An 11782-nucleotide genomic window follows, 5' to 3' on the forward strand; every position below is an offset into this window, starting at 1 on the left:
TGCTTTAAAATGCAATTAGTGGTATTCAGTTGGGAGGTGCAGAATGACCATTATAACAGTGATCACTTCCCAATAGTAATTGATCCAATAGTAATTGGTGTCACTAACTAAAGCAGTCCTATCCAAATATTGCCAAAGTGGAATTTTAAAGACTAAACTGGCATAATTAAACAGAAAAAGCTCCATTAATGCTGTTGCTGGGGATTTTCTTGTAATTGATGATACTAGACTTGCTGAATACCACTTTCTTAATAGAATGCTTGCAATCCAGAAGTTAAGAAATCACATTAAGGTTGCTGGTGTATTTTTTTTCATCAGTTGCAAAAACCCCTCTCGCTTTGTTATGGGAAAAACCTTAGCAAGATAGCTGGCAAATATGTACCATGGAAACCTGTAGTAGGCCTACTTAAAATTAATAATGTATAAGTTGCTGTTCCCAAGTTGGTTGCTGACACATTTGTAAACCATTCTGCTGATGTGTTAGGGAAGTCAGAATATATAAGCTAAAAGAAAAGCAATAATTAGTCAATTTCACCCCATACAGGGAAGCAACATATAAATTGCTCTTTAACATGAGAGAACTTAAAATGATCTTGATAAATTCAAAAGATTTAGAACCTAGCCAAAATGACAGACATTCCGTAAGCCATGAAAAGGCATGCTTGATTGTGCCCCCAAATTTTCATCTTAAGTACAGTATAATAAAAAGAATTTTTATAGAACACATTTATCCTCGTGTTTGGGGAAAAAGTAAGAGTACTTCTCTTTTTAAAATGGGAAAAAAGCCACTTGTTGGTTACAACTATCAATTCATAACCCTAACATGATGTGTTAGTAAGATAATGGAAAGGATGATTAATACTTTTCCTATGTGGCATTTTAAAATGTAACAGTCATCTTTCAGCTGGTCACTGTGGCCTCTGGGCAATGCATTCCACCTCATGTTTCAGTCCAGATGGAGTCCTCTATAAGGTGCCTTTTTATAGAAAGCCTTTTTGAAGTTAGAACAGTTCAATTACAAGTAGGGCTATTTTTCATTAGGCATCATATAGGTAGTACAGGTATTTCCCAGTTTGCATTAATCATTAATTGGATAGCAAAAATAGTCCTGAATGATATATTTTATACTTATTCATGACTTTTTGTATCATTAGCTGCTTCAAAGATGGCAGGGGCAGAGTGGTGCTTACAATTTGCCATTAACAAAGCAATGACACTTGCTGGAATGATTGATTGATTTATGGTTACTCAAACTGGCATTGCAACATCTAGGTTATTGATGCCATAGTATAGTTAAGCAGAAAAAAATTAAAAGGTGTTTCATATAAGAGATATCTGAAAATGAATATATATATGTGTATAATATATAGAGATATATAATATGTATACAGTGAACCCTGTATTTGTGGGGGATGCGTCCCCCCCGCAAATAGCTAAAATCCGCAAATACTTAAAACCCCTCTAAAAACACTTAGAACTGCCCATTTTGATAGTTTAAACACACAAAAACCCTGTAAAAATGCATATGCCCGAGTATTTTAATAGTTTTATCATAAAAAGTGCATTTATTCATGAAAATTATATGAAAATACAGTAATTAGTGAATATTTCTCAGTGAAAAATACCACGAATGGGCGAATTTTCCGCAAATAATGGCTAGATATGTTCCACAGACAAACCCGCGAATGCATGAGTCCGTGAATCATGAGAACACGAATACTGGGGGTTTACTGTATATACAAACACTTCATATATAAATTTTGTTGAGGAGGCCCACTTGCTTAACAAAGCTACATAACTGCTCTATATTACAATCTTCCCCTAGAATCATAGCAAGGATAAAATGTCTATTTCTGTCATGTCCCCTTGTGAAGAACCTGTGTCCTAGATTCCCAAGACTGGATCATTTGACCAGCAAATGTTATGGTTTATGCATTTCCTTAAAAACTAGTTATTGTAAAAACTTAGTATTCAAGGGACTGGGAGTGTTCTGTTTAGACTTTATTGCTGATAAAAGGGCTAGTTATTGATGATGGATTTTTATAAAAAGCTTCTATTTTTTTTTCTCAATATTTTTGTTAAGATGTTGTACAAGTTCACTGATTTTTATGCAGTCATTACCAAGTACTGTATTTGTAATAATTTTCATGGTAATGTGAATTTTAATTTTACTTTATGCATGATTTTATATAATAATACATCATTGATTCATTATTTGATGGTGGGACAAATTACCATATTCCCATTTATTGTAAAATATGTACTGTAATTTTTCAGTAATTTTTAAATGTGATAGTTGTATACAGTATTATTTAAAGCTTGATGTTTTACAGGTATTGGTAGAAATCATCAAACCAGGAGAAGTTGGAGTAATGTTGAATTATGTTGCAGAAATTTTCAAGTGGAGCAGTTCTGCAAATGGCTCAAAAAGGTATAAGAATTAACATGCGAGTGTGAGTGAGAGATTATGTATATTATTGAAGAGGATTGATTAAAAAAAGAATTAGGATAATAATTATTTATGAAAGCAAACATTTATTAGATTATGCAGGAACACAAAAAGTAATAAGATTAATCTTAAAAGCAATAATTAATTGAAACAACTCGGGGTTACTGTAGGAAGGGAAAGCTGTCAAAATTAGACTGTATATATATATATATATATATATATATATATATATATATATATATATATATATATATATATATATATATATATATATATATATATACAGGCAGTCCCCGGTTATCGGCAGCCTCGGTTACTGGCGATCTGGTTTTACAGTGCTTGTCTAGCGACAATGATAACCAGATTTTCATCGCTGATAACCGGTTATTGGCGCTGATCGCCTCTTATTGGCGGTGCTGATCACCAGTTTCGGCGCTGCTAACCAGAGATCAGTGCTACTATCGCCGATTTTTGGTTAACGGCGATTTTTAGGTTTCATTATACATACATACATATATATAATATATATATATATATATATATATATATATATATATATATATATATATATATATATATATATATATATATATATATATATATATATATATATATATATTATGTATGTACACATGCATATTACATGCTTTTACTTAACTTGACTTCTGTTTCTGTCTGTCTGTTTGGGTCAAATCTTGTAACTCAATTTTCAACCTGTTCCCTTCATCTGATGGACTTGAAGTTTTGCATGGTTACTTAATTCCGGTGACAATACAGGTAGTCCCCCCGGTTAACAGCGGGGGTTCGGTTATTGGCTGAGCACCTGTAACTGAAAATTGCCGTTAACCGAATCAGTGGCATTTACAACGCGGAAGGTGCCTATGATCCTCTTACAGGCGCCGTTAACTGCTTAACAGTGCTATTAAGGGGTTCATCTGCACCAATAAACCGCCTACCAGTGATGAAAATTGGTTAACATCGTCGTTAGCCAAGTGCCGTAAAACTGGAACACTGTGAACTGATGTTGTCGTCAACAGTAACCTGTACTGACCCTCCAGTGTCCTCTCCCCAGTATCTCAGGATTTGTTCGAAAGTCTGTGAATTTTTCATACCTTCTTTGCCTTGGTAGAGTAAGTTAATAACTCCAAATTTTTCAAACTTTCTTTGGCTCAACAGGATATTGCATTGAATTTTTTTAGTTACAATCATAGATCGCTTACAATTTCTGTCAAAACTAAAAAGTATAAAATAAAAAAAATATAAAGCAAACATTTTAAAATACTTTTATTAAAATGCACTAAAAATTACAAAATAATTTTTTTAGACACCAAGATTTTATTACAATTAATCATGTTTACAGAAATAAAAGCGTGGCCGCCAAACTTGGAAGGAAATGCTGCGAGAAAAAAATATATATTTCTTTTCTTGTAGCATTTCCTTCTATGTTTGGTGCCCACGGTTTTATTTTTGTAGACATGATTAATTGTAAGAAAATCCTAGTGTGTCTCAAAAAATTATTTTGTAATTTTTAGTGCATTTTAATAAAAGGATGTTTTTAACATTTTTATTATATATATATATATATATATATATATATATATATATATATATATATATATATATATATATATATATATATATATATATATATATATATAAGGGATTTTGACAAAGGAAAAATCTATTTCTGAGGAGGCCCCGTGTCACCCGGTGAAATTCCATACTAACACGAATTTCTAGGTATAAATATTGCTAAGTATACCAGAGAAAAAGGCTTTCAGGAATGCTGGAGTTACTACCCCAGATCGGCGTCTTCCATAATGAAGACGTCGGTATTACCAAGGGTGAGTGAAAGAATCACAACCACAGACCCACACTCGACAGACATCCCCATGTCAAAATCCCCCGGGGAAGAGCAGAGAGCCGTTCCAGCCCCTACACTCACCCGCCCGCCAAGCGGCGACTCCAGCGCCACCTACACTCATTCCAGACTAGCACCACCCCCAGGCTTGGCATGTGCAAGTAGGGGTGGCAAAACCAACCTCTGGGAGGGTCACCGGGTGACACGGGGCCTCCCTCAGAAATAGATTTTTCCTTTGTCAAAATCCCTTTTCTGTGTTCGGCCCCGTGTCACCCGGTGAAATAGTGACAGAGAATCATGCCAAGACTGCAAAGCTACAGAAGAAAAAATAAAAGGTGATCTGAACAAAAACACAGGCTATGAAAAATAGATTTAATTATTATATCTCTCTATGGAAAAATAGGTTCAATAACAGGTAAGTACATGAACTTAATCTTAGAGTAATGTACAAAAAAATAGGCAGATAATGCAAATACAGGTGGAATAAGGTACACCCAATAAGATAAAGACACAGACAAGTAAACATAAACTTACACCTAAGAACAAAGAGAGACATTTACAACATCGGAAATTTTTGAGGTACATGGAGCAAAATAAAAACAGCTCCAGTACCCCTAGGATAATCCAAATTCACAGTATGTTAACATACAATCACCAAGACAAATTAATAATAAGGGCAATAATAATATCAATTATGAGGAGCAAGGCAGTGAGGCATGATTGATCCAGAAGAGCAGGCAGAGAAATAAATGAGGCAGGCGGGGGGAAAGGATAAGGATTAAGGATAATTAAGGTGGGGATGACACTCCCACAGCCACTGTAGAAAATTTCAGGGCTTCGGTGATTTTTTTAAATAATGGCGTTTAAACACTAGAGGTGATTTCCATCCCGTATACTTGGTAAGTTCAGCAAAATCCATATTATGAAAATAGTTGGTAGAGGTAGCTACCGCACGGATATCATGAACCTTGGGGACTGAATCGGGTTGGCTTGTTTAATAAAATACAGAATTTGCTGTCTTATAGCATTCAACAAAAGAGTTCCACTTTTCTCCCTGATAAAAAAGAGGACCCGACTTACACTGTGGAGTTCTTAGCAGGTAAGACTTTAAGGTATAGACTGGGCATAAGGACTGGTCCTGTGGAAGAGGCACCACCTTCCAAGGGGACCACCTGTCTTGAGGGTCTTCATTTTAGCTAAAAATCTATGATCAGGGGAAAGGAGGACTTCTCCGGACGGGAGGAAATTAACATGATCACCACCTCTAGCGAGAGCCGACAGCTCTGAAATTCTAGCACCTGAAGCCAAGCTAATGAGAAATAAGGTTTTCCTTAACAGATCCATGTAAGAGCACTGTCAATATCAGATGCTAACTTAAGAACATCGTTGAGGAACCACGTAACAGAATGTGGGCGTGTTACGGGTCTCAAACGAGCACATGCTCTAGGGATGGATGAAAAGTATGAATCTGTAAGGTCGATTTTAAAACCATACAAAAATACCTTCTTCAAGGCTGATTTAGCTGTAGTAATAGTGGCGGGGCAAGGCCTTTTTCAAACAATGATCTAAAGAAAGTAACCGCTAGGTTAGTAGTCATAGTTTGAGCTTCAGATGCCTTCAAAAGGATGCTAATTTCTTGACTGCTGAATCATATTGTCTGAGAGTAGACTCTCTTATCAGATTCTAAAAACAGATTGTTAACGGGGTCAATGTTTGCTCCCTTTTGAGCAGCAAACTTTACAAAGTCCATAAAACTAGGGCATTCTGAATTCTTAAGGAAGCTGACACAGTCTTGGTTTGTACTGCTTGGGTCAATCTGGGATTGGGAATCTGATGACACCGCAACTTGAGCTCCTGAAGTAGAGGGAACCAGTTGCTCTTCGGCCAATAGGGAGCTATCAGAGCCGGTTGGCCTTTGAATGACCTGAGTTTGTGTAGTACCTTCAATAACATGTTTATTGGGGGAAACAAGTAGATTCTCTCTCAACTGTTCCAGTCTATGGTCATCGTGTCCGTGGCATAGGCCTGGGGGTCCAGGTTCGGAGCCACATAACAGGGAAGCTTGTAGTTGCTCTCCGTCGCGAACAGATCCACTTGGAGTCCTGGAACCCGGCGGCAAATCCAATTGAATGACTCTCCGTCCAGAGACCACTCCATCTCCAACGGAGTGGTCCTGGACAGGGAATCCGCCACCACGTTCCGCACCCCCGCTAGGTGGGTGGCTGACAGATGCCAGCCGTGCTTGTTCGCCAGGGAGAAGATAGCTACCATCACCTGGTTTACGCGACCTGATTTGGAGCCGCCCCTGTTGATGCAATGAACCACCACGGCGCTGTCCAACACCAGCCTGATGTGAATCCGCCTGGGGGGGCGGATTTTCTTTAGAGTTAGAAACACCGCCATAGCTTACAAGGTGTTTATATGGAACTGTTGAAACATTGTAGACCATGTACTTTTTGTTTTGGCGAATACCCTCCCCAGCCACTTAATGAAGCGTCTGTGTGAATTACCAGCGCCGGAGGAGGGAATTGAAGCGGGACTGACTTGGACAGGCCGCTGACTGTGGACCAGGGCCTCAGTCTCGCCTTCAAGATTCGTGGAATGGAAGAGATCCTGTCTCTGAGCCTGACATTGGCTCGTCTCCGCCACACTCTGTTTATGTCTTTTAACTTTGCTTTTAAGAGCAGGTCCGTCACTGAGGCAAATTGAAGGGAGCCGAGGATTCTCTCTTGGGACCGGCGGGATGCTGCTTTGTCCTTCAAAAATTTTCTGGTAACGGAGGCTATCTCCTTCCGTTTGGACGGCGAGAGGGATAGCCTGTACGAGGACAGGTCCCACTGGAGGCCCAGCCACTGAAACCGGGACTCTGGAGTCAAGCGGGACTTCTCCCTGTTCAGCTGAAAGCCTAACGATTCCAGGAATTTGATGACTATGGCCGTAGCCTTCCGGCACTCTTGAACTGTTGGGGCCCAGATTATCCAATCATCCAGGTACGCTGCTAGGGAGATCCCTCGGGACCGGAGCTGCTGAACTACTGTTTCCGCCAGCTTTGTAAATATCCTGGGGGCTATATTGAGACCAAAAGGCATGACCCTGAAGGAGTAGGCTTGCTTCCCGAGTCTGAAACCCAGGAAGGGAGAGAAGTTCTGCGCAACCGGGACGTGATAGTAAGCGTCTGAAAGATCGATAGAGGTGGTGACGGCTCCACGCAGAAGTAGAGTCCGTACTTGAGCCACCGTAAGCATGCGAAACTTGTCGCATTTTATATAAAGATTTAGACGCGACAGATCCAGAATCACTCTTTGCTGACCGGAATCTTTCTTTGGGACAGTGAACAACCTGCCCTGAAATTTGAGGTGCCTTACTTTCTTTATTGCTCTCTTGTTGAGGAGTTCCGTCACATAGTCTTGTAGGGCTTTGGAGGGGGGTTGGTAAAATGTGATCAGGGGAGGGGGATCCTTGATCCAGCTCCAACCCAGACCCTTGGACACAATGCTGTGTGCCCAGGGACTGAAGGACCACTGGTCTCTGAACCAGTAAAGGCGACCACCTACCTGACTGGTCTCAGTGGGAGGAAGCGGGTTTGCTTCCTCTACCACGTCCAGGTTTTCCCCTGGAGGCAGAGCCAGGTTTGCCTCTGTATGGGGCTCGACCTCTTCCCCCCCTTGCGCTCCTATTAAGACCGTGAAAGAACCCACGGCCTTCATAGGTAGGGTTGTACGCCGGAGAGGAGACGTACGAGGGTGCAGCAAGGGATTGGGCTGGTTGGACCAGCATGTATTGTTGGGGTTGAGCCTTGGAGGTGGAGGGCTGGGCCACCGCCGAGACCGGGACAGCCTGGACGATCGACTGGTGATGATGTCTTTTGTGACGTCTGAAACGTTTACCAGACTTGGTCTGGGGGTTGCCAGATTCCGGGGTTTTCCGTTTGTAGGCGGAGATACCCCAACGAGAGCGAAGGCTCTGATTGGCTCTGGTAGCCTCACTCAGAACACTGGCTACTTCGTCATCTGGGAAGAGATTCACCCCCCAGACAGAACTCCTCATGAGCTTGTTAGGCTCATGACGAATGGTGGCATCAGCAAAAATGAACTTCCGGCACTCCAACTTCGCCACCATAAAATCATACAGGTCCGACTGAAACCCTGCTAACAGGGATTTAGCCAGAACCTGGAAGAAGGGCTCCTCTGCGCAGGAGACGGCGGTCGCTTCTGTCAAGCAGAGGGAGTTCAAGTACCGGCCCAACCGAGACCGAGCCTGAAACTCCGCCTTCAGCAAAGCTCCCGGGAGCTTGGGAAGCTGTTCACTAAATTGTGAAGACACACAGTCAGCGTCCAATTTACCCACAGTAAAAGTAGACGGGGCGTCTTTCCAGAACTCCTCACCCCCTGGGAATACCAGGGATGTGGAGTCTGTCTCCCTCAGCTGAGGCAAGGGATTGCCATCAAAGCAAGCCTGAGCTGTAACCAGAGCGACTTTGTTAAGGCAGGGAGTGGGCAACTTATCACCCAATGAAAACATGGTGTAGTTGCCCTTGAAAGGAGTCAGTTTGGTATTCTCTGCCTGCCACTCCGTAAGAGTGCGCGAGGAGAGCAGACTGCGCCTGGTCCTCGGAAAGATCACTGTCTCCCTAGGGACCTTGTCTGAGCGCACCCAGGCTTCCTCCGTCAGCCTAACGAAGCCTGGGTAAGGGGCAGGAGATCAGGAGGAAGAACTCCAATTCCTCCAGACGTCTCGTGCCAAGACCCTCAATAGTCACGGTGTCTTCATGCCGAATGGCACGAAGAGCAAAATGCCACGGGTTCCCTACATCGAAGGGAGGGAGGTCAGCTGTATCTGGGATCTCATACTGTGGATCGGCCCCGCCGGAGCGAGCCATATCCGCCAGTAGAGTCTCGTGGATGTGAAGCTTTTCCGTGATCTTGGAAAGCTTCGCCTCAACCTCCGCCGAGAATCTCTCGAGCAACGAATTAGCAAACGCCTCAGGGTCAAAGTCAGACTGGCGAGGAGGGCTTGGTTTTGGTGCCCTCTTACTCGCTCCTTTGCCCGAGGTTCCTGGTTTGCTCCCGGAGGCCACAGGTACAGCAACCTTATCCTTCGACGGGGAAGGGGAGATGCTTTCTTGGGAAGACGCGAGGACTTGAAGCCCCCTTCGCCTTCCACGAAGTCTTCAGCTTCAACTTGGGGACAGCAGATGGAGCCCTGTCCCTCAAGAAGGAAGACTTACTAAACCCTGTAAAGGAAGAAGCAGAGGATGATGGGGAATCAAAAAGGCGCCGCCCCGCAACCTCACTTACCTCTCTACCTACCCCTTGGTCCGGCTCCGTATTCATCGGCTCCAGGTCCAAGTCTAAGGCGGCGACGTCCTCCGAAACCTCCGTGTACAGGGGGTCTTCTTGGGGTGGCTGGGTCGCGTCCCGGATCTGCTGGATGATAGGGGTAGCCAATTCCGCCGGAACAGCAGCAGCAACCCGAGCGCCGGGGTAGAGCAGGTCTCTCAGGCTTGCGTCGAGGACGTAAGGATTCCCCGACGGCACGTTCCTTCCGACCCCAGCCACCCAGGCACGGAGAGATTCAAGGGCCTCTATCTTAGAGGACTCGTCAGCCTGAAAGAGAGCAGGAAATCAGGACTAACATACTGTAACATAAAAGATATGATTACAATATGAGCACCTATTAGACTGAAAGAAACGTGAGGAACGAAAGGTAATAGCTTACCGACTCGTCCTGGATGCTACCGCATAAAGCGAAGCAAACCTCACAGCCGTCAGGATGCCAAACGATGAGATCATCCAGCCGGACCGCACAACCAGCGTGGGACCGGCACACCGCATGTCCATAGGGTTGGTGGAGGGTGGCGGTGCATCCTGGCTCCTCACAACGCACAGTCTGTAAGTGTGAAAAGTACATGAACCTACCACTCTAAGAAACTTAAACTAGGCAGGCACGGGTATTTCAACCTACTACCGGAGGACTCCAGCGGGAAGAAAAAACCCCCGTCAGAGACGGGCCTACCAAACAATAAATTAAATAGAGCGGTAAGCAAGTTGCTCTCCGACCACCGGAATACTCCGATGAAGCGAGAGAGCTGAGTCAACAGGGCCCTACCACAAGGGATGCCGGCAATAAAAACGGCGGAACCCCAGGGCAGGACACCGTACCCCAAAAACAACATAATGTCTAACGGCGGAGTGAGCAGCTCACTCCGCCAGTTGGATATGCATATATAGGATACAAGAGATGGTAACGGAACTGGTAACATGACAATGAATCACACATTCCGGAGTCCGGAAACACCCCCGCCGGAGATCCTAAACCTCCACCGCTAGAGAACAGTAGGAGGGTGAGGCTACCAACATCACAAGGCCACAAGGGTATGAGTAAGCGCCAATCAACCCAACTAAAGTAATCTCAAACACAAGCGAACGCGGAAAAAGGTCGAGAATGAAAACCCAAGAATGTTCGAAACCCGCTCAATCCTAGGAGAGCAGGTTAACGAAACATAGAGCCAAGCGCAGAGCCACCGGGGACTTGCTCTGGGAGGGAGCGAATCCCTCCACCAGGGAAAGCCCCCAAACTCGGAGAAAACGCCAGCTGACATCACCCGCACGAGAAGAGGCAAGAGCTGGCCTGGGGTAGGGAGGGGGAGGGAAGGGTTGGAGGGGCAGGGATGGGGAGTAGGCTAGGGCAAGTGAAAACAGGAGACTGGGGAAGACGCTTCACCTGCTCGACTGCAGTCACGCACCACGCCAAGTAAATTAATACCAGCCGTGGAAGGACATAGCCTACCCCGAATAAGAGGAGGAAGGGGATAGCGACCAAGGCCTCAACACGCCGACTCACACCTAGTCATAGCCTAGGTCAGCACCCGCACGTAGACATAGCCTAAGCTAAAACGAGGGGACAAGGGAAGGGAGGGGGAGGAAATAACAGGGAGAGAAATTTCCGTGCTGAAAACCAACCAGAGCTGAAAGAAAGGGGGGGGATGCCATAACAGCATAGAGGAGACACACCCACAGAAAGCTCTACCCCTCCGTGGAGAAGGGGGAGGACAATGGGGTCTCACTCTACCACCCAAACAACGGCCCGTGGAAGAAACAACAACAGAAACTCCCTCGACCTGGGGATTCCCTCCCCATACTTAACCTACTGAGGAGAGCGGGAGGCCAAGGAAGTAAAATATGAGCCTAACATAGACATAGGCAGGCTAGGGAGCCCCACACAACAAAATTACCAGATAAGGCACCATCACTAAAAGTAAATATACATAAACCAGGAATTACTTTGTGCTCGTGCAAGGCGCATAGCCTAACCGAGAGGAGCGACAGGGTAAACAATAAAATCAAGGCTGACGCTCCCCCGCATGTAAATTCGAGGCAATAAAACACTGATAGCACCAGCACGACATAATATAATGATAAAGAAGCTAAAACTGTCAAAGGAAACACATCCTGGTGGAGAAACCCAAGCGG

At 44.0% G+C, this 11782-nt stretch overlaps 1 protein-coding gene across 1 annotated transcript in view; it reads left to right on the forward strand.

Annotated features, from left to right (window-relative positions):
• Positions 1-11782, forward strand: part of mei-41 (meiotic 41) — a 593070-nt gene that overhangs the window by 291697 nt on the left and 289591 nt on the right. Inside the window, exon 20 of the mRNA XM_067099620.1 lies at positions 2334-2431. Coding sequence (XP_066955721.1) covers positions 2334-2431 — 98 coding nt within the window. The remainder of the gene's footprint in view (positions 1-2333; positions 2432-11782) is intronic.

The sequence above is a fragment of the Macrobrachium rosenbergii genome, chromosome 55 (assembly GCF_040412425.1).
Source record: "Macrobrachium rosenbergii isolate ZJJX-2024 chromosome 55, ASM4041242v1, whole genome shotgun sequence".
In the NCBI taxonomy this organism is placed as follows: Eukaryota; Metazoa; Arthropoda; class Malacostraca; order Decapoda; family Palaemonidae; genus Macrobrachium; species Macrobrachium rosenbergii.